The sequence below is a fragment of the Larimichthys crocea genome, chromosome XXII (genome assembly GCF_000972845.2).
Source record: "Larimichthys crocea isolate SSNF chromosome XXII, L_crocea_2.0, whole genome shotgun sequence".
Lineage (NCBI taxonomy): Eukaryota > Metazoa > Chordata > Actinopteri > Sciaenidae > Larimichthys > Larimichthys crocea.
Window position 1 is genome coordinate 14,066,132 of NC_040032.1, and position 27,793 is coordinate 14,093,924.

Below are 27,793 nucleotides of genomic sequence, written 5' to 3' on the forward strand. Positions count from 1 at the left end.
CAGGCAGGTTGAATGACGCCCGGGTGCTCCAACAAGCCATCTGTAATGTCACCAACCTGTCCATCAAAGCATCCACACTCTTAATTCTGCATAACTTGAGCAATTTTTTTTTATATCTGTTGTCCAATATTCACTGATGTTTGGTCCATCAGCTTCTATGAACAAACATCTGGCTGTCTTTGTTTTTGCACACCATGCCAGCAACATAAGCAACGATTAGTCGATATGTTTTTGTGATCAGTTATTTATTATTTATTTATGTTTGTATGAGGAAGAATAAGAACCATTACAGTCACTAAAGACGTGACGAAACCAAGAAACAGTACAGTACAAATAGTCCAATAACAAACCATTCCTCCCAGTATATGAACCTATAACATTCAGACACAAAGGAATTACATTAGATATGATATCAGTGATTATTTAAATTTTGGAGTATAACTTTTTTTTTTTTTAGACCAAACAATTCATGTTAGAAAACAATCAGCAGATTACACACCTGCACACATGCACAAACTAAAACAGTGAGCTAAAAGTGGCCGAGAGCTCGTACTAGGAACTCCTGCAAAGATTTTTTTACATTTTTATCGTCAGTTTGTTCAATTTAAGAGCTTTTAACTATATCTTTCTCTACGTCAGAGCAAAACCACAAGATACAAGCATATGCTGTTGATAATGTTAAAAAACATGATCTTACTTTCCTTTTTTGTTACCTTTCAGCACACAGACAGACGTTAACACCAGCCTGTTTGACTGAACCGTTTAATGTTCGCGCACTGCCCCCTCTATCCACGGCTCTGTTATTTTACCATTATCCTGCAATGATAAGCGGGTGTGAATGGGAATGGGAGGGATGTGACAATCGGGAGGCGATGAGTGGTCTTAAAGGTCAGGGTTTGCTGTCGCTGGTTTGGCTGTGATGTGGTTTACCAAGAGAGAGAGAGAGAGCGAGCTGCAGGCTGGCGGAGCGGCAGCTGGCCTGGCTTTGCCACACAGCGGCTGCTGATCCCTCCGAGGGACAGGCCCGTTAAAAAAAAAGGAAAAAGAAGCTGGTTCTGATTTGCAGCCCACCCACATAGCAGCACAGCTTGAATGGACCTAACTGAGGGAATGCTGTGCTTTCCCTCGGTCTTTATCATTTCCCTGCCAGGAGTTTAATTTTATGCGGTTATTTACTGCGGTCGAGGTTTTTTTTTTTTTTCCCCCTCTTTCTCCTCCTCCTTTCCGCCGGGTGCAGGTGTGTGCACTCGACCGAGGAGATGTGCTGGCTCGTCTACAAAGGCTCAAGACATAAAAATGGATCAAGAAATTCTGGTTCCACTTTATACTGAGTCCCTCCCCTCACATGGCAGTAAAACGCCACAAACCAACCCCCTGACCCACCCACAGCTGCGGGATAAGGTGTTGACAAGTTATCGCCACATTGTTGTTGTCACCTGCCCGCCGCTTGGTAGAACATTCCTTTCCAGTAGTCTTCAATTAGCGCTGAACTTTAATGATTCGATCAGTCGGACAGGAGGTAGGAAAAACCCAGTAGAGTGTGTGTGCGTGTGTGTGTGTGCAGTTCTGCAGACGAACTTGACTCGGATGACGGTTAATAGGCAACTGCAGGACTGTCAGCTTTGTGGACCCTCCAGTTGACTCCAGTTGAGACAAGATTCTCGAGTCTGCTTTCATGTCATATGAGGTCACCTTCTTTTGTGTCCACTGCACACACACACACACCCCGTCACGGAGACTCAGAGATACTCATGGTCCTCACACCCTGAGGGCCAGAGGAAGAAGACCCAGCAGAGGAAGTGTAAAGGTCTAATGTGAGACTGCTGAGTGACTCTGGAAAAGAGAATGGATCAGGTTGCGGGGGCCAGCCAGCCAGGTCTTTATTGTAAGGATGAGTTGATCTGTCTCACTGAATGGGCCTTGTCTCTGTCAACGGGGTCCTGTTTGTGTCGTAGACCCCTGGACCTGCCCGTAGGCGCTAACCGCAGTGGAAATTTGAATTCCTTTGTCACACAGAGGAATGCCATTCATGAATTTTTTTTTGTCTTGGAAAAAAAAAAAAAATCCTTTCATAGATTCATGACATTGTAAAAAGACACATTTTGACACATGAACCAGGATGTTTTAAAAAAAAAAAAAAGGAGAGGTTGCTCAGGTCAACATGTATGTGCTTTTCAAATTCCTATGTACACCCACAGGTGTGAGATATCAGGGGCGGCACTGTGATGAGAAAAATGTCTGAAAAACAGTTTGACATACTTTTTGTGCTATATATTCCAAAAACTGAGACACGAGGGAACAGCACAGAAGGTTTTTCCTAATCAACAGGGACCTGGTGTTGGTTTGAGCCCATATTTTTGGAATGCATGTAAAATCCTTTATAATAAAGGTCACACAGCTGTGATGTTACGCCACATTATGCAGAAGTGGAGTACAGAAGTCGTCTAATCTGCTTTTAGGTTATTATATTTCAAAAGTGGAATTCTGCAGCTAATAATCTTTTTTTAATCAATTAATCTGCTGATTATCTTCTCAATTAAATGATTCATTTGTTGGTGTTGCTGTTTCTTTAAACTCACATCAGATGTGTAAACCCCAAAACATTTTGTTCACTATGATATGAAACAAAGAAAAGCAACAAATCTTTATACGAGAGGCAGTGAAACAAGCGCACCTGAACAATTATTAATCAATAGTTGACTAATCTCGACTAATCCTTTCGGCTCGACTGCAGTCTGTCTTTGTTTTCACGCTACAGTATCCGTGATGGAATGAATGATGTAGAGGAACTAGAATAATGCAAATCTGGCTGTAGTTAAATACTTTATGATGTGCTGCGACTTTTCCTCTGTCTCTCATTGCGTGTCTGTGTTATTATGAGCGAAGTCTCAATGTGATTCCAGCCCGTCTGTTTACGTGCTCAAAGCTAGTTTATGTAAAAAAATGTGAAACTGTAGGTGAGGGACATGGGAGGATTGCCAAACACTCCAGAGCTACTGAGTTAGCCACCATATTAGAAATCAAGGGAGCGCTAAAGATAAATCTACCCCTAAAGGCAAGGCAAGAACAGAGCGGGGAATGTTTTGATGGGGCCCAGAAGAAAGGATCCAGGAGAGAAGAGGGTGACCCCATGAAAAGCTGCGATTGAAATAAATATTCCATCAGGAAATGACTTAAGGAGCTCCCTGGAACTGACCCGAGACTGGTTTAGTCATTTGCCAGAGGCTAAAAGAAAGTAGCAAAGTAAGGAAGGCACACTTTCTGTCATACCTTCTTTCCTCCACAGAGCACACGGCGCTGAGGATTCTGAATCTCTGTTTACGATGAATCCTAGCCAACGATAGTAAAAAGAAAAAAATGCACGCAAGACTCGAGTACAGTCTGGGTTCGCCTGTGATTGAATTGAGAGGCCTTCGCTGCTGCCGCTGCCAAGAATCTGCAGGAAAATAGCAATGTTTTGCTCGCGGGCCCTGAGCGCTTCCAGGTTAGGAGGAGGCGAGTTGCGAGGCATGGCATGAGGTAGATGAACTGCCGCCGGGTGTTTTATGTACAAGAGCCTCTCTCTCTCTCTCTCTCTCTCTCACTGTGAGGCAGCGTAGTTTTAGCGGTGCCCATTTGCGGTATCGGCTGGCCCCTAAATCACAGACAGACTCTCCCTGCTGAAGAGATTTATCTAGCAGGTACCAGAATACACCAGCAGACCTGCTCCGCCAGGCAGCACAAGTACCAATTTGAAAGCTTCCCTATGATATGACAGCGTAGCGGTGATGACAGGCCGCGCTCTGTTTCCGGGCTCCCGTACCTTTCATCCCACAGAACACAGAGGGAGAGCGGAAGACTGCTGAAAGGCCTTTTTTGAAGGAGGAAGTATCGCACCATAATGTTGCCGCTGCGGTAGAAGGACGCCTTATGTTTTGTTGTCTGAGTCTGGCTGAACGCACTCGACATCCCCTTCTATAATTATGCACCAAATATATTTTAATGAGGAGTGAGGTCAAAATAAACGTCATCTGTTCAAAGCTGTTTTCTTCTTTTGAGACTTTGCAGTGTATCCCGTCGTGATGTTACTCTTTCAAAGTGGTTACAGGCGCCCAGACGACAGAGCGACAGTAGGTGAACGTTCATTCACGAGACTATCCAAAGAGTCTTCCTCCTCTCCAGCAGCCACGGCTCAACTTAACTTTGTTAGTGTGTGTACTGTATACATACTGTTACCAAGTAGGACAAGTGATTTATGTGTATACACACTATATATACTTTTATGAGTGTATATAAGTGTGTGTGTGCAGATGTTATCGTACAACAGTATAACAAGACTTCCGTCGTCGAGGATAAGCATGTTTACAATAATAGCTCTGACTGATCTAAATCAATTAGATCAATCTCGCCCTCAATTAAATCCTCTGTACAGGACGTTCGTTAGGTACTCTACATAACATACATAGTTTTTCGATAAGTACCTCTTATAATAACAGTACTCAAGAGTCTAATGCAGTTTACGATGTGACACGGGAGGGACATGCAAGAAATATAGAAAATAATATTTTGGTAGTGTGTTCAGGACTGCTAATGGAAAATTTAAATGATAAGGCGGAGCAGATAATAAATTACAGAGGACGTACTTAATTACTCGACAGCATTGGATAGTTGAGTTCACATTTATCTACACAGCTCTGGTTAAAGAACACTGTGTGTATTATTTCATATCACTATTTTAATATGTAGAACAAGCGGACAAAGAGAGGCAGAGACAGGGAGGGCTTGGAGGCGTAGAAATGTGTGTGTGGAAAAGTGATATAGCAGCGCCTCTGTCATGTGATGTACAGCTCCCAGAGGCAATGCTGTTTTTTTTTTTATATATATTGTATTGTATTCTCGCCCCTCCCCTCATTACCACCACTGATGTGCCCCTGAGCAAGGCCCTAAACTCTCAAACCGCTCCAGTGAAGCTGCTTTTTGGCAACCAGTTCAGGCTGACTTTGCCTTGGGCTTGTTTCTAGTTAATTAACACGTTGAACATGTTGACTTAGAGATTTGTTTGCCTTGGAATATGGATGAAAGTGTTTCACTTCCTCATAGTCTGAGATGAGTTACAAACACTGGTGAAACGAGTCGGTTTAAGGCATCAAACTATTGGCAGCATAAAGAATGGACGTTATATCCGTCTCCTCACCCACAGGTTACCTTTTTAAAGCTCAGAATCTTTAGGCCATGTCGTGTCCTCTGTACAGCAAACAAACCAAAACATGACTCCTGACTCGTTCATTTCACTCTTTCTCTGTCTCACACATGCACACTGGTTATAAGAGAGAGTGGTGATCCAAAGGGCAGCAGTGTTTACCTGCCCACTTGAGTTGGATTCCTCAGCCGGCTGGCTCAGACGCTGAGGTAGAGGCTCCGGTGCCTGCGTGTCTACTGTCTACACCGGAGACATTCTTAGCCTGATATCACTGCCGCACGCTCAACAAAGATGTTGAAAGGCCCCATATTGAAGCAGGGTTAGGAGTGGAGGGAGGTGGTGGCTGCGGGGGGTGGAGCGGGGAGGAACTGGAGTCTGAGGAGATAGATGGACCCGGGTCATAAAATCCACTATCGTCAGCGGAGGCCGGAAGCCTTGAAGTGTCGTGCATGCGAGAGGGAGAGCAGGTGCGAGTTTCTGTATATGTTTGTGTGTGTGTGTGTGTGTGTGACTGTGTAGGCATGTGTGTGGGTGTATATGCATGTGTGTATGTGTGTGTTGAAGTGAGTGCATCTGTGTTTGAGTAATAAATAGTGTAGAGTGTAAGTTCCGGCCTGGCCGGGTCGGGCGGACATGGAGCGCGGCTGAAAATGCAACACATACTGTAACATGCTGTGTCGTCGAGGTTCACGTCACCGCAGCAACCCAGAACGAAGCAGAACTTTGTTGTGTCACTAGTTAAAGTCTCTGTTAATCACACGGCAGCTGGTCACAGGTGTGTGTGTGTGTGTGTGTGTGTGTGTGTGTGTGTGTGTGTGTGTGTGTGTGCGCGCGATAGGGAGATGAAGCAACTTCAAAGCGGCATGGCAGCATTCTCTCAGGCCTGCCTGTTTACACTGCTCAGTAGAGTCTGCATTCCTCTGTCTCATTTTTCCATGGCATTCCATGAGGAGCTCCCTGCTCCTGGCTGCGTGCCCACGCCTCGGCAACGTTTACCCTAACACCCCCCGTCCACCCCTCCACCCGTCCCTCCTCATATAGTACATGCATACTTGTGCATACACTCCATTTGGCCATTAAAACAAGACAGGACCCAGCTGGGGGGGGGGAGGCTGCAGCACTCACCAGCAGGGCACTGGAGGGAAGGAATCACATGCGCCGGAGCGCCGCAGGAGGGCGGGAGATTGCATCCTCCTTCCCTCCTCCCTCCTTCCCTCCCTTCCACTGATGCTCAGGTGGATGTCAAGACGCACAAATGTCAGCCGGACAGAAACATCTGCGCTCGGTTTGTCTTGAAAAGCTCTCAGCGCATTCCCTGACCATAAATCAGGCTGCTTCAACGCCTGCCTCGGAGCCAAAGTGAAATATAGCAGCGAAAAAGAAAACAATTATGCTGCCAATTACAAGGTGTGTTGCAAGCAGTCGGCGGCCGCATCAGAGAAGCTCTCTGCTGATGTTTTTGTTACTATTTACTCGTGAGGGTTGCTAAGGATGCAGCGGCATGTGTGTGTGTGTGTGTGCCCGGGCAATATGGTCACATAAACATTTGCAAAAATAACATGAACAAGCCCTTTTTTGTTTAGTTGTTGTGTTTACTTGCTCTTTGCCTTTATGACTGCATTTCTCCGACATCGGCCACAGGTGATTATGGGATTCCCTGCAGGGTGGGGTGGAGAGATGGTGGCAGACGGTGACATCTGTGGAGAAATATGTCACTGTTTTCCCTTCCCCCCCTTTCCACGGGATCCTCCCCTGGATTTAATTAGAGATCTTCCATGACAGAATAGTAGGTAATGACAACTGCACAGTAAAAATACTCATCTGAAAGAGTTCTTAATGTTAAAATCCTGCTTTTTTTCCCCACTCGGGAGACCTTTCTAAGAAATTTCTGGACTCTCCTTTTGTTTAACGGCTTGATTTCTTCTTTCTAGGAAAATAAGATTTAAGGCCGAACATACAACTGCGTGACTTGTTGGTATGGAAAGGCTTTTGCGGCGTATAATAAATGTACAGATGTTTAAAGGATCAACCGTGAGGAAGGAAGTCAGTGGGTTAAGTCATTTTTGTCTGTCATTTGTTTTGAGTGGATGGGAGCACGGGGACGCCTCAGAGGGTATTTCAGGGAAATGATTTACGGTGTAAGCTCTAACCCTGATGACTGAGCTTTACGTCTGTCTGTTTACACTTAATTCACATTTGAATTGTGCACGTCGACCAACAGGTGAACCACACCTGCTAGAAATCGGCACGATCTGTTATGTGAAAGTTTGATTTTTAAAGGCATTTGTATGGTTAAACTTCCACATCAGGGCTGCTCACGTCCTCACGCAGGGCTTTATGAACGAAAAAGAAGCTCATTGGCCGCTTATGTCACTGTACAGTGGCATTCAGTTTCAGCCCACAAGCTGCGTTTAGGGTTTAAAGCTTTATGAGGTTGACTGGAAGAACGGTTGGAAAGCTGGAGCAGCGAGAGGAAGAGGGAAGAGAGAGAGAGAGAGAGAAGAGGAAAAAAAAGTCTCCCTCTCATATGCCATAATAAAGTTTGACCCCTCTTTAAGAACAGCATATTGCTGTGAAAGAGACGTGTTGGTGAGTGGGTTCACGGGGAGGAACGTGGGATTGCATTTCCAAATGAATGAGGGGTGTTAAATGCACCCCCAGCAGCCTACTGTTTTTTTATTTTATGTGCTGGTGCGTAAAAAAGGGGCACCTGTCTCTCGTTAAAAAAAGAACCACACTGCAAACCTGCTCTGGTGTCGCCGTCCTCACTTTCTGTGGAGACCTTTTCTCCTCTGTGCAGTCATTTTATTTTGAAATATTATCTTCTAGCAGTCGGTTTGAACTGTTTTACAGTCAGACGCTGATCTTCAGTGAAGATCCTCAGGACCAGTTGGCCTTTGTTTGGTGGGATTGGTTTTATCCATACGCTGTTAACATGGCTGTAGGGTTCACCACCTTTAGTCATGAAATATCTCAGCTAATGTTGGGTTGCTTGCTTATTCATGGTACCCAGAGGATGAATCCTACTCCCTAGACTCTAGTACCACCATGTGGTTGACACTTTCGTCAAACTATTGTCTCGTTTAGGCCTGAATTGAACTTTAATTGAACTTGTTTTTTATTGCTAATGTTTAACTCTTGTCCTCAGTTGGGCTATTATGTAATTGTAATTAAAATATATAACTCTCAGTATCATAAAACTTCAATACAGATATGAACACAATACATAAAAAGTACACCGGTAGACATACAAATATGGATTAAACATGAGAGTTAATGTGTAAATGGAGTGTAAATTTTGTCTTCAAAATCTGCACTATGATTGAGATTTTTTGAAATATCGAACGGCCAAAAACACCCGAGTAAAGTGAAATTTGTGACTTTGGAGTAGAGGTTTTCAGGGGTCCAACTGAATCCTAGGACCTAAGAGCTGTACGGGTTCAGATCCACTTGTTACACGGTCAGTTGGGTCTTTGGCAAGCAGGTTGGATTATATGCGTCACAGCCAGGTTCGGGTCAAATAAACAGGTCCGGTTCCATTGCCAGGTAGTACATTTCTGGGGTATTTTTGGGTTGGGGCACAAATATTTGGAGTCGTGAAAAAAGCTCATGATTTACAGTAATTACGGTAAAACAGACAGTTCGTCCTCCTTTGTCTTTGCCTTGTATTTCCTTTTGTGTCTCTCCTTCTATAATTTGGAGATCCCTTCGGTGAACACCCTTCCTCATTCTCCCGGCTAATCTCTTTCCACTGCAGCTGACCTTAAGTTCTCAACCGTGAGTGAGTGACACATTGAAAAGTGTGGCTTTTCTCTCTGACTGATGTTGTGGAACCTGAGAGAGTTTCGAGATTTCGTCCTGCAGGCCAGGGACGAGCCAGAGGAAGCCTGGAGGACGTGTGGATGTGGCCTCCGTCTCTACGGGGAAGAAGGATCACTGCAATACTAACAAACTGCTTGGTTACCAAGCCACTGACTTGTTATGACAGGGAAGTGCTGTGTTTATGTTGAACTCAGTACTTTGAAATGTATAGTGTAGCGCTGGCCTGAGGCTGATGGAGTGGCCCTAGTTGTTGGTGGTAGAGGTGGTGTTGTGTATCTTTCCGTGCGTATGCAAACGTGTGTGTGTGTGTTTGTGTGAGACCACAGAACCTGTGCGGGAAGTGTGGAAAGGACACGGAGCTCCCAGAGAAACTAACACATTTTGCCAGTTGAGTGGCTTTGTCGCTGGACATGCAAAGCGATAGGGGCGGCGAGGGTTATTCTATGATTACTCAATGACAGTTGGAAACCCACAGGTTTCCGAGGAGCCGCTTTGAAGCTCAGTGTGCTTATTCTGGCCACCGCCATGTTGGATGTACTGCTTCTTCAGCGTCCCAGCTAATCTAAATATCAGCAAAGACGTAGATCATCGGTGGACCTGAGGCGAGCTGAATGACGCCTGGGTGCTCTAATAAGCCATCTGTAACGGCACCTACCTGTCAGTCAAAGTGGCCATGCTCTTAATTCTGCATAACTTTAAGCCTTAATATAATTTGAACAGGCGAGTTATGTAAAAATTCGCCCTCAGTATAGTTGTCATGGCACTTAAAGTACGTTTAAAGGCAATTCTTTCAGAATACATTAAATATGTTGGAAAAATAGTTGCTGAAAACATGTGAAGAGACTTTGAACAATATATTACTTAAGGTTGGAGGTTTTCAGTCCAGGATTTTGTGGGCGGTCCTTAAAGGGTGGCTCGATGACACGCTGAGGCCAATCTGAGCATACCTACTGTACCCCTGGCAGAGAGATAGAGATTAATCCATCTTGCTCAGAGTGTTTCAGAGTTCATCATGTCATTTTCTGAACGCATCTGACACGTTTCAGTCGCTTCAAACCATTCGACTATTCAAACTATTGCTCCTTGACTTGCTCCCACGAGTGGGCATTCAGATTTTGACACCTAATTTCATAAACTTGTCGATATTTTTTAATCATTTAGAGTTGGCTGAGTGGTTAAGAACACATTTATTTTGAGTTTACTCTGACTATAAGCAGGACTAAACAATAGGGGATATACAATCCCCTTCAACTGGTCAGTATTTAGTTTGTTGCAACATCCGTATATTTGAGTGTAGTGTCCTATAAATGTCATATTCAGCTTCGAATTTATTGAGTAAGATTTGCAATAAGGTATATCGCGTGAGTGCTCATCATCTGAATGTGTATTGTCGGTGGGCGTTGTCCTCAGACCTGAAAAGCAGGTCAGAGGTGATTGTAAGGTGTGTCCTCTGACTGTCCGTTCACTCTTTAATCTAAACCCGTATCCTGTTTGATTATCTCTGCAAATTATGGCAGCCATAACAGCAGAACATAACTTTACGAGCTGAGTTAAGACAGTGCATGCGTTGGAAACAAATTAAGATTTAAAACCGCTGTCACATAGATCATTAATGTATAACACCCAGCGAGCTCCAGTTCCAGTATTTTAATGACTCTCGTTATACCTGAGTGAAAATATGCCGCACGGATCAAAGGACAGGTGTGGCTGTACCTATCTTGGCGCCTTGAGTATGCAGAGTTCATCCCAGTTCAACTTTTGTGCTCCGTGTTATGAAACCCCTGTACTAGAAACAGGACAAGTAGCTAGTGAGGAAGCCAGGGATAAGTGAAGATGGATTTGAGTACGCTGCAGCATCAGAAAAACCAAACATTTATTCCCACATCTGGCGTTCCACCAGAGCAAGTACTCAGAAACTTTGTTTAGCGGCAACCTTCAAGCTCACTCCTCGGCTTCCTTTCTTTAAGACCGACTCCTCTTCCCTCTCCAGGTCTCTTTCTTCTCTCTTGTCTAATCCCTTTTTATAGAACAGAGAGACAGTCTGACGGGATCTGGAGTTGGGGGGAAGCACTCCTACTTAAAGAAAGCGCCCGGGCAAATTTGGGGCTGGTGGTAATTATTTGGGCCTCATTATGGGATCACGTTTCCCCCAAGTCATTCTCTGTGGTAACCGTTACTGGATATGGGGCTGACACTGTCAATAAAGCAGGGGGGAAAGATGACACGCCTTTTGTTTTGACAGGACCATAGCAGTAATGCCTCCTGTTCGTTTGCATTTGCAAAGAGAGAAGAGGCGAGGGCCTCAGAGCCCACTTTTCCAGATGCTCCGACAGAGGAAAAAAAAAACTCTGCTCCTCTCCCTCTGGCACCGGGCAACCCGGCGTCGCTCTCGTATCAGCCTTTCATGTAAATCTACTTAGTGCAGGGTCATGAGATAACAAACGCTTGTTTGATTGAGGAGTGCGGTATGAGGAGTGTGTATCTGTGTCATCTATGGCGCTGAGAGCTGGACCACAGAAGTGTGTGTAGAAGCCAGCTGCTTGATTATTGCTCAGATATGACATTTGAGAAAAAGACCCTTGGCTTTCAGCACACACACACACACACACACACACACACACACACACACACCCCTCAAGTAAAAGATTTAGGCACACACTTTCCGCACCCAACGCTGAGTTACTCACTCCCCTGCAGGACCACGGAGGTAGACACGTATATTCACATGCAAGCACACGCTCAGGTGCCTCTAGCAACAATACATAGCTTTGCTCTCATTCATTAACCTGTGCTCTCACGCAGTGATGCTAGTTAGTCAGACTCGATGTGTTTCTAAAAGGCGGCAGCACAGAAAGCAAAAGGGGTCAGTGTCTCGGCCCGATCCCAGCTTGGCTTGACCCGTCAACTCAGGGCTCCCTCAACCTCTTAACGAATACATACAAATGAGCCAGATCTTCGCAGGGATCCACAGTAAATGTTGCCCCGTAACCCGGGGCGACCAGATTCAGATTTCTTCCGGCTATTACGCTCCTTTTTGGCAACCGCTTCTCCTGAGCAAACATTTGCTCTCATTATCGAATCTGAATAAGCAAAAAGCTTTAATTTCCACCTTCAAAGAAACCTGATTCATGTCGATTCATTTATGTTCGCCGCGAGGCAGAGTCTTTCTTTTAACTTCTGTTAACCTCCGCTTGACATTTACTTTGCAATACTGATATATATATAGATATATTTAAAGATATTTTGGGGTCTTTTTTTGTGTAGCAGCAGCTGAGGAGTTACAAGAGAGACGGGGAATGACATGCAGCAAATGACCACAGGTCGGAGTTGAACCCTCGGTCGCTGCAACCGAGCTAACCAGCGCACCTGCAATACTGATTTTTAATCCTTATCACGCTGCATTATTTTTATGCTAATAAAGTATTGACCATTTAGTTACAGTATCGGAGTCATTCTGTTTATTTTGGTTGTCAGCCTCGTCTGATTTCTAAACTTACTGCTAAGCTCCGTTGCGACACACTTCTTCTTCTCACTTCGCCAGCCTGCATGGAAGATTTTGACCCTTTATAGGAGTGCGTTTACTGTCAGTGTGTGTGTGTGTGTGTGCAGAACAGGTGTGTGTTTAATAGTGGAGTTTCAAGAGACACAAAGAGATTTCATTAGATTTAGAGCCCAGACATGGGAGGCTGAGTCACTCACTCATGGAAGAAATGGGTCAGTCAGAACTCAGGAAACAAATACTGTGTTCTTTTTAGGTGAGTGTGTGTGTGTGTGTGTGTGTGTGTGTGTGTGTGTGTGTGTGTGTGTGTGTGTGTGTGTGTGTGTGTGTGTGTGCGTGCGCCTGCAAGCTTGTATGTGGCAGGGTTGATTGAATTCTTCCCTGATATGCACTAACCTGGCAGGCTTTCCAGGCCTCGGGGGGCAGAGCTCCACTGAAGGAGCCTTTTTTCGCCTTCCTCCTCCTCTCTCGGTGTTGATTTATACTGTGTGATGGAATAATCACACCCTGATATGTTTCTTTCATCACCGACTAAACCAATCTGCTTCAATTAGATTATTCTTATATATAGCATTTCATGCTGAAGTTCTTGACCTGAGCAGCTGGTAATTGAGTGGCGGCGCTTGATGAGAGGTGCAAGCACTTTTTTCTGCTTCCCCCCTCTTAACGCACACTGACATAACTGCCTGGGCCTGGTTCCCTGCTGGCAGCAGATGAACTAGAAAGCTCTCTTGCTGATTATTGGCAGATGAAAAAAGAAGATCCGCAGGGCTAAGCGAGTGGAAAAAAAATATTATTGACTTCTCACCGCAGCTACTATTTATTCTCCCCTTTTTCTGTCCGTGTATTTGTTTTTGAGGCTGTTAGATTCTTGCCTCGGAATATTTTTGGGGTAGTCTTTGATTGAGCTGGAAAGGAATGCCTTTAATCGTGGCTACAAAGGAACCGAGGGACATGTCCCCGTCAGTTTTGCAACAGATCTAGACAGATGAGGAGGAGGAGGCGGAACGGAGGAGTGAGCATTGTTAACAGTCTGTGGGGAACTGTTTGCGTGCCCTGTGGTTTCTAGTCCCTGTGAAATGGAGACTCAGTGATTTGGTTTCCCAGGCCCCTTTTTCTCAGGGCCGTACAAAAACCAAATGAAGACGTTTCAGTCTGTCCTGGTTGCCATTTATAGTCGCGCAGCAGCAGCGTGTTTCTAAGTGGTAGATGGCACCCATGGTGGCACATGGAGAGTGTTCACAGCCATCTGATTGTAAGTGGTGTGGGCATATCTAAAATAGAAGATAATGCTTAGTTTTGTCAACCATGCAAAACATAGACACTGTGACCATCGAGGTGGTTGCCCTCAGAGCCTCAGAGAGCCAAAGGGAAACTAAAACCAGCCGCTCCTTTTGAGCCTGTTTGGCTCAGCTTTAGGGGTATTATCTACTTTATTAGGTATGATTGCACAGCCCCATGCATAGACATGTTTAATATCACGACAAGATCCAAACACGACCGAGTAAGCCTAAAGATTCAAACGAATGCTGAAATCAGATTCTTCCGATGGGACGTAGCTCTTTTTTTTTTTTCATGGCATCAGTGATGTAGTGGTGCCATTAAAGGATTTTATTTTCTTTCTTTTTCTTTGTTAAGGGCCAAATTCAACTGTAGGCCTTTAATTTGAGCCTAGTAAATGTGGACTGGTAGAGGCAGCTGGCAGCGCGGCATGCAGGCCAGGCCAGGGGTTCATGCTGCCCTGCTGCCCGCCTTCCTCCAACGTTTCGGGGCTGCCGTTCAGTCAGGCGACATGCGAGGGTCTAAAAACATTACGTAGGACAAGACTGTTCATTTCAGCCTCAACTCTAACCAGAGAGACGAGGTTTGGCCTTTGAAGACATATCACAGAGTCTTTGATACGCAGTGCTTCCTGACATTTACTATGAGATGGATGTATTTCTTCAGTTTTAACTGCAGAACAACCCTCTGGGGTAACAGTACCCCCGGTTTGTAATCACTGGTATGTCGATCATTGTTAGTATTGTTGTGACGTACACGGCGCTCATGTAGATATCATATTAATTATTTGTGGTATGTGCTCTCTCACACCTGCCCCCCGTCTCTCATTTTCTTTGACCTCCTTGCTCCAACCCGGTCCCCCCCCAAAAAAATCTGCTCCCTGTCTCCTCTCCTCTGTCTCCTCTCCTCCTGATGGACATGCACCAGCAGCACATTACGTCAATTCCCCTGGACCGGGGTGCCAGCTGTTGATGTCACCCTTGGGTCTTTTTAATTTAGGGATTTCCGCTGGGTGAGATGAGGGGGGAGCCCCATGACCTCAGCCCACAGCCACATGAAGAGGCCCACCGGGGCAGAACCGAGAGCCCGGGGACAGACTTATGCAGGGCAGGGCAGGGCAGGGGTGCGGACCGCTCCCCTGGGGTGTGGGTGAGCTGGGCGCTGCAGGGTGATCTGTAGTGAGGACTGAGCGCTGTGTTGGTGTCCTCATTGATGTCATGTTAGTAAATTAGTGATGCGTGGGGGCGTTTTAGGAGCGGTTTGCTCCCTCTTGGACTGCCGTGCAATTCCCCCCCGTACCCGTGACAGCATGTCTGTGAGTTGCAAACACCGCTGCTATCCCTTGAGCTCTTAAATGCAGCCTTTCAGCAGCTACGAATTTCCTCCCTTTCAGAGGGGATCAAATGTTCCTACCAAAGAATATCTCTCGTTCTTTCAGTCCTCAAGGCTTTGAGTGGGAGTGAACATCGCCATCCATGTAATTGATTTTGTAGGGTGCCAAAGTTTTTCCTCTTGATATCAACTGTACGGTTGAGAAAGGAAACGCCTTGATTTAACAGAGCTTTCTCTTGCTGGTGTGAAAACCGGCTTTAACGCCTCCGTCTAGATTGTCGTTTAACAGCTTGTCTCGAACATTTCAGTCCAATCTTTGATACCCAGAAGGTCATGATGTAGTTTACATGATGTGGTTTGGGTATAAATAGGTACATTTCAGTGTTATCTGCCTCTTAAGTCTTACTGGTTTACAGCTGATTCTTATTCTTACCTGACAAATATCTTCTCTTCTCTACTCTAATCCTAAAGAACAACTAATCCCAAAGATAAATCTAAGAATTAAAATGATTAAAGAGTAAAGTTTCAGTTATAGATTACAAAATAAGAGCAGGTCTCCACCAGGTTTGTCAAATATATATTAAATAGTCTAGGCTTTTTTCATCTATGGGCATACGTGTTATACTCATACTGATATTGTCTATTAATAGTTCCTCTATACAAACAAAGTTGCTCAGTTTTAATGACTATAACGGCTGTGAGGCGCCCTGGTAGCTCACCTGGTTGAGCATGCGCCCCATGTGTGAAAGTTCAGGCCTTGCTGTAGTGGCCCAGGGTTAGATTCTCTCTCTTCTAACCTTCCTATCACTGTAAAATAGGTTCAAAAGCCCCCAAAAATAATCTTTACAATAAAGAAATGACTGTAGTTTTCATTCTGAACTCAAGGATCAACTCAAGCATCCCTTTGATAAAGCTGTAATAATTTAAAAGAAAGCAAATCCCCAAATTCGTCTGTATTTTTTCAGACTACAGTACTTAAGCACGACAGTGAGATTAATTCCCATTATCAAAGCAAAGATGCATCAGTGTGATTATGTGAACAGGCTTCATTCATCTCAGGAGCTGTAGCCGTTTTGTTTGTACTCCTCCACATTCATTCTTCTTCTTCTCATGAGCGCTGCCTGTCTAAAACGGTGCTGTGGTAATTGCAAAAAATATATTCCTCTCAATTTCGCAACCAGAAAAACAATCCTGCGAGACACGTCTGCATTGTTTTAAATATCTGATTTTTTTTTTATGTAACCTCTTCCTCTCTCTGTCACTTCTTCTTTGTTTGCAGTATCACCCTTTGTCTCTGTGCAACACAAGCGAGGATGAACGACAAGAGAGTGACTTTATCACCATTGTCAAACTGGAGCACAGGGTACCCCGCTGTCTGCCGCTGCTCGATAAGGTACAGTCACACACACACACACACACACATGCTTCAATATGCTTCATGCCTTCTTTCCTATCTGCATCCTCTGAGAAACTCCCCTCTCCGTGACCTCTTCCCCTCTCAGACATGGCAGCAGACAGATAAACCATCTTGCCATCTTGTCTTCTCTCCAGTACCTCTTCCGCTCTTGGATTTAGACTTTAAAGAGGAGATGGTTTTAGAGGGAATTATTTGGCAGGAGCTTAATGTTTTGTTCAGGACACTGATCTTTCAGTGTGAGGGTTTGGACAGGAGGGGGTGGGCTTAGCTCAGCGCAGGCTATGTAGCAAGTGGCAGTGAGCCCTGGCTTTGGATGTAAGGCTTTCAAGCCCCAGCTGTCACTGGTCCGATCCCAGCCAGCCAGCCAGCCAGAACCAGACACTCGGTGTTCTCCATTTCTGCTTCCCTCTAATATGAACGCAGCCAGAGCTCCATAGATTCCACCCACAATGGTTTAAATGTATGTGCGACTGCAATGAAGTTGACCTAAATCTCCCTTGTGTTTAAGTATTCTACCATACACACTAGCTGGCATATCCTAACTTTAAAGTAGTGTGATTTAAAACTGTTGCTATTTTTTCCTCCGTTTTTCAAGTGGTGACAAATTAGCAGGCAGGAGTATAGTTACGCGACTGCCTTTTTTTAGCCTGTGTTTTCTTTTCCCCTAATTTAAAGCCATGTTTAGGAGCTGCCCGCCATGGCGACGATGTAGAGACATTCCCACACTTCCCCGCTCCTTTCTTCCTCCTCCTGTTGCTCCTTGCAGTGGGAACCAAACCAAGCAGAGCCGGAGTGGGGGAGGAGGAGGTGGTGGTGGTGGGGAGAGGGGTGTCACTCAAGGCTGACTTCAGAAAACAGTTCTGATTAAAGCCTTAATGGCAACACGTAAACAAAACACCGTCTCTCCCTCATGCAAAAGTACCCTTGAACAAAAGGCTGTTGCTTCCGAGTGCTCTCTCCCTCCCTTGCAGATCGCCTTTGAAATCAGGAGAAGTGAAGGAAGGAGGGAGGCGAGGAGAGGAGAGGGGAGGTGGTGGTGGTGGTGATGGTGGCGAGGGGTGGTCTTTCTTGTTGTTTTGGTCGTCCGGAAAGTATGTGTTGCAATAAACTCCACTCCAGCCACCTGCATCCTCGCTTCCTTCGCGAGATTCAAAGCTCTTTTCGCTCGTGGTGGATTTATTGGGGATTCATCACGCAGCTGTTGAGGAGTTTGCTCTCAGCCGTTTGAAGAGAGTGAATCAGATGGTTTGGGATGTGCAGTGCTGGGTCACTCGTGGTCTCTGGATGGGACTTGTTTACAGTTTAGTCTGACTGTAACCCGCCCCACTGATCTATAGATATTCTTGACGGGCCACAGAGGGTTCGTGTTGCACCACACACACTCAGAATAGACTGTAAACCAAACAAAGTGAAGCTGAAAACCTTGAAGGATAAGGTTTCATTGTTGTCCTTTGTTTTTATTTTGGTTTTCAGACGCTCTTATCCTCAGCGACATCATGAAAAAAAGGGAGATTCCTTTGCTGATTTGTACGGTCGCGCCTCCACTGAATGCATCTCGCAGTATTTCTGAACAGCTTGGAAAGTTTATCGTCTGTGCTGCACTTCAAAACATTAAAGATATCAGACATCTTCAAATTTAGAGGACAACATATCAAACACTTTCTCCAGATACTCTTAATAAGAAGCCGTGCGTTAGGCCTCCAACCATCGCCCTCTCCTGGTACACTCGGCACTACCACCACCACCTCTCAGCAATATTATTATATCTATGTGAAAGTACGGCTGCCTGTGACATTTTGAAGTTGAAATCTTTAATATTCCTACAATGCTGTGAGTTCTAGAGTAGATTTCCCTAAAGAAATGTTACTGTAACTTAAGGAAAATAAGTTACAGGATTTTTAAAGGATGATTTTTGTCAATATATTTAGAAAACTGCGCATTTTACCTCCATGAATTCATATAAAACACCTTTGAATATTCATTTTTGCATGCAGCTCTATATCTAAAACATCTATAATAAACTAAACCTTTAAGTACGCTTAAAAAAAAAGAGGTGAAAAGTGTCCAAATCTACTCATTGTGCAGTTATTTCCTACCAACTCTCCGTGCGTTTGCCTGAATCAAAACCCTCCACCGCTCCAGTGGTTTTGCATCATTACACAACACAACACAAGCAGTCTTCTAGTGTGGCTTTCTCTGCCAGCATGTTGTGCTAGAAGTGATCCTGTCTGCTTTCCACTAGCCAGCCCGCCTGCCTGCCTCTTTCTGTTTACACCAAAGCCCTGGAAAGGTTCTCAGGCTAAGTCACAGAGCAACAGATGACTCAACGAGAAAAAGGCATGGCAGCGGTGCCAGGAGGGCTACTCCACAACTCCACGCAAGGCTTGTGATGTTCTGAATAAATGCTGCAATCTGTGCTTTTTGAGACACTGAGCTGACTTTCTCCCACTCAAAGTGCAGCTCTGTGAATCACCATCAAATAAGAACCCACGGTTTTGTGAAAACATCTTTAACAGAGATCGAGTCTTTTGGCCTGTGTCTGAACTTGTTGACTCTCGGAGAAAGCCGTGCTTATTGATTCTGCTCCTCTCAGATGAAAAGGCTTTTGGCCTGATTGTGCGGTAATCCTGTTTTCTTTAACTAGGGTTTAAATGTGCATGTGCCTGTGTGTGCGTGCGCGTACTGTATGTATGCATGTGTGTGTGTGTGAATGTGTTATTAGATCACATTATTTCAAGTGTGCCTTCCCAATTTTTTTCTTTACAGAAAGGTGGCCACTTCATGAGGAGGCAGGCTTGTAGATCTAAGGGCCCTGTCAGTTACAGGGATCAAGAGGCAAATGTCACTGATGATGCATGTTTAGTTTTTGTAATGTCATGACTGTCAAACTTAATGCAATGTATAATTACTGTATAATTACTCTTAGCATCCATCTAGTACTAAAAGTTTTCTGAGAAGTCTGCTGCTTAAAATTTCTTTTGATCGTCCTTATATTATAATGTTAGACTGCCCTCATTAATATAAACTAACACAAACACCTGTCAATGAGGTATTTGACCTGTATTTTAATGAAATACAGGTCAACAGCAAGCCCCCAGACTGTTGTGTTAACTTATTATACTAAGCCTTAATATAATTTAAACAGATGAGTTGTATATAAATTCACCCTCAGTACAGTTGTCGTGAGCGGGGAAATTAGCTATAGATACCAAAACTGTTTTTTGTACCAGGCTGTAAACATGTTTATTTCTGCTGTGAAGTTGGACATATAATATGGGGACTTATGGAGACTGACTCATTCTGTATCCAGCCTCAAGTGGATGCTTGAGGAACTGCAGTTTTTGGCACTTCCACAATGTTGAATATATATAAATAGTAGATTAAAGTTTTGATTTATTTCAACAATAAGATGCTTTTTTCCCAAATGTATTGGAGGTTAAAGGAAGAGTGCAAAGATTTTACACTTTATTTTAATTATTTATCTGATAATAAAATGAGTATATGTTGCCAGTGGAGCTACTGTATTAAAGGAATGAATAAAAATGTTTATTTTTATCCAGAACAAGTCATGAAAACTCATCCAAATAGTCAAATTTCTCTTCTAGCATGGACTAAAGTTTAAATTGCCAGACCAGGAAGAGCAGTCCCAGTGACAGGAAGTGGTTGAAAACAAGAGAAGCCCGTTGAGGGAGAAATAAATCACGGCTCTTGTGACAATGTTTTTGTCTTGTCTGTCGTGTCTGATTGTCTGTAGGGGGTGATACTGACCTCAAGCCATCCCTGCTTGCTGTTTTTTTAGCAAAGACAGGGACTGGAAATGCAATGGCAGCTGCCTTTGGCTTCTTTTCCTTCGGTAGCCGAGTCCAGCGTCTCCAGTTCATCAGAGACGAGTCAAGGAGGAGGAACACAGGGGAACATCTGGAAAAAGGGGGATATTTCAGCTTTTGAGAGTAAATGCAAAAAGCAGCAGGTACACAATGGACATTTTGGCTAGTATGAAATGCATCAGTGTTAGCAGACTTCTGGGTTCGCTTTGATTTCTCTCCCAAGAAAATTCATTATTTGCTCGTCTGTGCCAGACAGTTGCACGGTTGTCTTCAAAGGGATAAACTATGACTTTCTTTCTTCTGTTAGTCAAAGTTGGACTCAGCTTTTGCAATCTTTGCCACGCTTTTGCGAATAGACCGGCAAGGACCAGGCATCTCTCGAACCATTGCATGCACCTTAGATCATTCCTTTTTAGTCTTTGAAGCATACAAAAAAAACACACACACACCAGAGCGCCCTTACTGTGTCCAATATGAGATAAACTGTATTTCACTGCATAAAAAAGTTTGAAAAGCACGTGGGGACATTTCATAATCTGTTTTTCAGTCCTCTGAGCAAAAAGGTACAAGCCCTTTTCTCACATGGTATTCCTTCTGCTCCTTTTTGCCTCGGTCATTTCATCTGGAATGCAACAGCTTCAAAAGTGATGCTTTCTATCAAATGGCAGCCTCATTATTGAGTCATAATGCTGCACCTACTAAAAGTCCAAATATTTCTCCTGCTTCGGAGACTCTGTTGATCTCCCTTTGGCTCTATATTTCGTCTCGCTTAAGAAACAACTAACTAACCACGTTCCTCCACTTGTGCTTGTTTGACCCTGACGACACAGTCTTTTCCCTCCCATTTCCTCTGTTGCTAAAGTTAGGCCCTGTCACAGCTCACCAAATCAATGTGAAGATAACTTAGTAGGAAGTACTTAGCTTTGAGTCCAGCAGGCTAATGACTGCCTTGTTTTCAGTCAGTGCACTCATTATGTACCCATGGTGTAATTTGTACTTTGATTAGCCTCTATCTGAGGACAGTCTCATTTATTGTGTCTTTTATTTCGAGATAGCGACCGTGGAGGTATTTTCCTGTGCCCTCTGTCTCTTGTTCCTTTCACGATGATGCAGATATTAAAAAGGGAAACCACACTCGCAGAGGTTTTTAATGAAGCCGAACAATGGGCACCTTTGTCAGGCCGTTCCCTTATCCACCATCCTACACAAGCAGAATCATAACCCACCCCCTCCCCTCCAGCATGCATGCAGCGTTAACATCAGCTGCAGTCTCCTCGCTTCCTGTGGTGTGGTGACGGGATCGACGCTGGTCACAGTGGTATGCATTTGTTTGTGCATGTGTAAACGCATGTGTACTAAGTGTGTGTAAACGTGTGTAGTAGTAAAAGACCAACATTCCAGATTGTATCTGGTGTGTAAAATAGATTTACACATAGTGCGGTAGGATGCAAAAAAAAAACAAGGAAATTCTGTGGCAGCAATAAGTTAGATAAATACAATTTAAATCCAGTGTGTAAGATTTAAGGGGATCTTTCGGCAGAATATGGAATATAATATTCATAACTATGACACTATGACACAAGAGAAGGAGCCTGAAGCAGATCAATGGTTTACTAATGTACAAAAACTCGTAGGCCTCCAAAACCAGGTAAGGCAGTGAGTCCGTACAAGCAAATAAATCCATAAAGAAATAAAATTAGGGATCTGAACTAGATGGGAGATGAAACATGAGGAAAGGCTGCAATGATTGAACATTAAACGAAGACGAACTGAGAACAAGAAGCTCACAGACTAAATACACAAGTGAAGGCGGGTGAAAACTAATCAGGGTGTAACGGACGATCAAAACACGACAACGGTTGGAAATAAAGCTACAGAGTTACAAAATAAAACAGGAAACACTAAAGACGAAACGTAAAACCATGACGCCACCATGTTCCTATTTCTCATATATTGACAAAGACAGCGCTTGGTTGTTCAAACTACTATAACTAGGATGTTATAGTCAGTTAAGTCTTAGCTTATGTTTAGTCAGCTGGCTCGGCTCTACATATGCCAATGTTGGGCAGCCCGCCGCTTTGGCCCAGACATTTTGCCATAAAAGGTTGTACAAACATCCATGGTGTCCAAAGGATGAATCCTAAAGAGATTGGTCATCTACCACATCTATGAAGTTCATTTTTGTGGTTTTGAGCAGAATGTCTCCACATCATGTCATGAAGCTTGGCACCGGATGAATTGTAAAACCAGTCATTGACTCACATCGGTATACTGGACATCACAGTATTACAGACACTTGACCTTTTTCCATATAGTCTACAAATAAATACTTCCAGATCAAAGGCAACTCAGATATATTTGTGTCATACTTGTTTCTGACCAATCTCTACTTTACTTCCCAAAGCCAATTGTTTTAGGGGAAATCTACATAATCACAGTAGTCACATGGCTGCAAGGTACCAGTTTTGAAACAGAAAAAAGTTCTCAAGGTCTCATAGAACATCATTTACGAGTTACTTGGTGACAATATTTTGATATTTTGGGATTATTATTGGGATTCACACATTTAAGAAGAAGTACTTTGTCCGCCTTGAATGTTAGCGGTGTCTGCTATGGTGCAGATTGGCCCAAAATTTGCCAATCAAGCTTTGGTATGGTATAAGACCTGTCCCCAGAGACAGATAAGCCAATCAGGCATTAATATCTTTTGGTATTTTTACTGTGCTCAACTGGTGTCCAGAACATGTCTATGTCGACGATCCTTTACTCTTCTAGAGTGAAATTTTACCTTGGTTTATGGCCAAATACCTCCAAAACTAAAAACTTTTAGCTCAAAGCACTGCTGTCCCTACAGCCTAGCATGACTGTGAACTTCCTCTTCAATCATCTTTATTGTAAAAATGAACGCATGTGTAATAGGATGAGGAGGGAGCCATGAAATAAAAATGCTTTATTTGATATATTGGGTCACTTATTTTCACCTTTTTAGTGGTCCACCATGACATTTTAGATGGGTAACACTATGCTTTGACTCAGACACTCCTAATTTCCAACCCAAAACACTCATTTTGGTCTGCCTGTAGAATTCATCAAGAATCACTCAAGTGAAGTGCAGAGATACTCAGGCACAGAAAAGTTATTGTCAAACAAAGTGTGCTTGGGTCAACTCAACCTGGAACAAAGTGTGAGAGCAAAAATCAGTCAGTGGTCACGGACGCTTGTGAAGTGTTAAAAGTCCAAGGACAGCAAAACACCGTGATAAGTCAGCTGTTGTCGTCGCACAAACAGGAGAACACGTTCCCATGGGACTCAGCCAAAGGATACTTCTGACAAGGAAGAGCCCTGAGCAACAGGAATGTCATTCAAGTTCCAGCCACCAAAATGATTCGAGTTGCTGCTTGTTGACCTCAGTTTGTCTGGAGGGGCTTGTGCACAATTTCAGGAAAATGTTCAGCTCATAGCAAATCTTCATACTGTTGTGTGTTGTTGATGCTCCCATTATTTGAGGGAAACCTGTTTTCTGCTGAGGTCACCACCGCAGTAACTGTACTTTTATCACAAGCCCTGTGCAGTCATGGGGGGATTAGCAAGCACAGGAGCAAGCCTTTATTGGGAGGGGGGGGGGCTTTCAGGGAGAGTTTTGCTTTGTGAGCGGCTCAACAATGAGAGGAATACTTCAGGTTTCCCTCCTCAATGGGAAAGTGCATTCCTCTTTTTGTCAACACTTCAAAAACAAGTGGTGTGCTTTGCATTTTCGCAGTCATGTGTGGTTTTTGGAACGGTGGTTTTTCTTCTTCCCGTGAGGCCCAAAAAAAAAAAGAAAAGAAAAGTGAATTGGGGAAAACAAGCGCTGAATTTAATTGGTGTGTTCAGGTGAGCAGGTGGGATACAAAAAGACAGCGTGGTTAGAGAAATCTCCAGAGTATGGGTGGAATTAGTAGGTGGGAAAAAGTGGGTTGGGCTGTTCGGTAAGATATGTTTGACCTTTGGAGGAATGACGTAAGATATTTGGAGGTTAAATCAGCTTAATGTCGAGGGGAGGTTATTGAAATCCATCTATCCGAGGAAAAAGCGCATACCTGTGAGTGTATTAATAATCAATCATACACAATTCAAGCTGCAGGTGACCAGGAGCATTTCAAATCCAGGTCTTCAAGTTTACAGGCTCACAACACATTGAGGCTCAAAGCTCAGAGGTTACATAGACCTGCGGGTCACCGCTTAACAGATGTCACCTTGACCTGCAGCATTGTTGCCGTTCAGCTCAGTGCAGTGCTGTCATCACTCCGACCGACGAGGTGTGAGTGATCTACAGAGGGTCTGCTCCTCTGCTGCACTCTCTCCACTCATCCTGTCACCTTTGAATAGGTGGAAAATTCTTCTGGCCTAAAGGTGCGTGCGTTATCCTGCGGCATCTGCCGGGATATTTTCGGCATAACACACCCCAGCTGTGGCTGCAGCTCTCATCCGCATGTCTTGTCCGCGCTCGGTTTCTAACCCGGTGCCAAGCGTTGCTAAGCTAAACATTGACTCTGGGCTTGATGGCACAGAAAAACTCCCCACACGTAGATTTGAGAGGTGGTGTGTTCAAACGTTGGCTCTCTTTTTCTCGGTGACTGACGATTAGCAGCTTGTTGCTCCCCCTTTCTCACTTTTCTGCTCTTTCCTTTTTCCCCCCTCGCCTCACTGGAATGACACATGGGCTTGTGTGCTCGGTCTGCGTAGTTACCGTTGGCATGTTGAGCGATCACAGTCTCCTCTGATTCTGCAGTGCAATTTGAACTTGTCGACAGCATCACCGCAAAACTTTTATGCACAAACAGTGAGATGTCTACGGCGAAGCACATCTCCAAAATAGAAGCTGTTGGAATATCACCTGCATGTCTGGATTGCAAAATATGTCCGTTTCAGGCTGATGTTTTGTCTGTGAAGAAACTCTGTAAAACATCACAGGAATGTAGTGTAAACTTTTTTTTGTGATTAACTTGAATGCATCGACTTAAAATTGTCACTTTTATTTTACTTTAAATGAGTTGAGTGAATGTTCTGTTGAACGTTCACTCAACTCGTCAACGCAAGTTCCTAAACCCAGAGGGTTTGTCAGCATCTGACACTGTGTTCAAACAAAACCAAAGACATCAACAATGCAAACAATGCTAACTGTGACAAAGGTCAGGATCAAATTAAGCCACAAATTATTCCCGTGCACGTCTAATTTAACAAGCAGGAGGCCTGCGTGCAGTCTTTGTATTATCTCTGGTGCAAAGGCGGCTTCAACAGCAGCCACAGCTGCAAGTTCTTTGTGCCAAAATGAGGAACAGACTCTTCAAACCGGAGAAAAAAGAAAATGGGAAAAGCAAATCTGTCTGCACCGTTTGTCTCTGTGACTGAACAGTTGTCGTTTCTTAATTCATTACATTCCTTAAATCCTTAGATTTATTAAACTCATCTCAAATCCAGTCGGCTTAACCTTTCATCTTTGCAAATTAATTCAGTGACGTCACATTCTTAAGACAGCAAGGAAACATTTTTAAGTTGAACAAACTTCTAATGTTTTTTTTTTTCCGAATACTATCAGGAAAAGTAACTCAACTGTTTCAAAGCGATAATGATTTAAAGACTAATGAGGCCAGGTCATTTCTCTCCTGTCAGAGAAAGAAAAGAATATCTTTCACAAGCAACTGTGTATTCATGACTGTGCACACGTATAAGCATGCATTACCATTGTACTTTAACCTATGCGAGCGTCTGTGTACACTCGGCTGCTTATCTGCTCCCTCAGGGCAAACGTGCCGCCCTCTCGCGAGGCTACTCCCGGCATTCAAGAATGCAAAGTGTTTGCATCTCAAGGCGTTCATATTAGGGTGGCACATCTCTCACTTGTCACTTCAAAGGGAGCGCGGCGGGGTCAGGGTTTCATCAGGCTGTCGTCGGTGCAGACGATCGGAGAAAAAATGCCACCCTAAATATAGAACGCTGTGTCATGCTTGTAAAGACTGACAGAGCCCAGATGATACCATTCTGTGCCAAATGGGTGTTATTAAAATGCCTCCATCCCGACCGGTTGACAGAGACACCTTCAGCTGGCTGCGTGAGGGGGAAGGAGGGGTGTGTGTGTGTGTGTGTGCTCGTAGCCTGAGGTGAGGTGGGGGAGGTCAGTCCACAAAGAGATGGGACAGATTTGGAGTGTTGGAGTGTTATGCACATCCTCTTCAGCTCAGATTTTTTTGGCATTACTGGTAGGAGTTCATTCTTCGTTGTCACTCTCTGCCTGCAGAGCTGAAGATGTTTTTCCTCACGGGGACGGCAAATAGGATCATATGCTGAGTGCATAATGGCCCTGTAGTTACAACTGTACTATATCGCTGCCTCTCCCTGATGAATGAGGCGTTCATAGGGCAGTAACTTATTATTACTGCAGTATTAGTCCTTTGATCTTCCAGCAGTTTGAACCCTGGAGTTTTTTAGAGGGGTGGCTTGTCAAAATAGCTTTGCAGATGGGATCGGGCCTGGTCTTGCCCCGGCTATGGGGAGAAGAGGCCTGAAGGTGTACAGAGGCACCGGTGTGCATGAAAAACCTGACTACAGAGGCATCACACTGCAATCTCATGGACCTTCGGTTCCAAGTGTTTGGGTGGATCAAACAAATCATTCATTATCTCATTTGCAACTTTGAGTTTCTGTTTGGGTCATCAACAAGAAGAGTAATGGTGCTTTGGTCTTTCATAGTGGTCTGATCTGAAAAAGAGAAAAGCCAGTTTTTTAAAAGTCGTGCTCTGAATGTGAGGGCGCTCTCCTTGAATCCAGAGCTACGATAAAACACGAGATGTCGTTCTCGGCCAGGACATTCCTCTATTAACGACAAAGGCGACCGGTAAGCCTCGTGGTGAAACATGAAGAGGGAGAAGAGAAGCAGGAGAGAGTTAGAGAGGTGGAGAGGTGAATGGGTTGATTCAGAGGAGTGGCAGGCGAGGCCAGAGGGCGACCCACGCCGGTCCTGTCTGTCTAGTGCTTCAAGGTCAGGTCTGCCATGTCAGAAACAGGACTGTTGACAGGAAAATTTGTTGCTTTGATTTGACTCTCTCCTCCCTTTTTGTCATCGCCGGTCGCTCTCTGCTGCCGCTCACATTCCCCCAGCCCCCCCCTCCTGTTTACCTACCTAATTCTCTTTCCACCCTCCCATCCTCCATCGTTTCGTCTGGCACATCCCAGTTTCTCATTGTGCAGGCTGAGCCGCTGGCCCTCTTTAAGATCTGCATTAGAATGTTGTTTTTATATGGCAGCAAGCGGAGGCATGTGGAGTGTCTTTTGAACTGCTCGGCAAACAGATGGAGGTTTTCACGCTGCCTTTATGAGATTAAGTGAAACATTCCCATAAAAAAAAAAGACATTTCCCCGTGTCCCTTCACCCTCCACTGTCTCACTTTCTCTCCGTC

General features: G+C 44.3%; 1 protein-coding gene across 1 annotated transcript in view; it reads left to right on the forward strand.

Annotated features, from left to right (window-relative positions):
• Positions 1–27,793, forward strand: part of rnf43 (ring finger protein 43) — an 82,948-nt gene that overhangs the window by 37,042 nt on the left and 18,113 nt on the right. Inside the window, exon 2 of the mRNA XM_019254361.2 lies at positions 16,393–16,506. Coding sequence (XP_019109906.1) covers positions 16,393–16,506 — 114 coding nt within the window. The remainder of the gene's footprint in view (positions 1–16,392; positions 16,507–27,793) is intronic.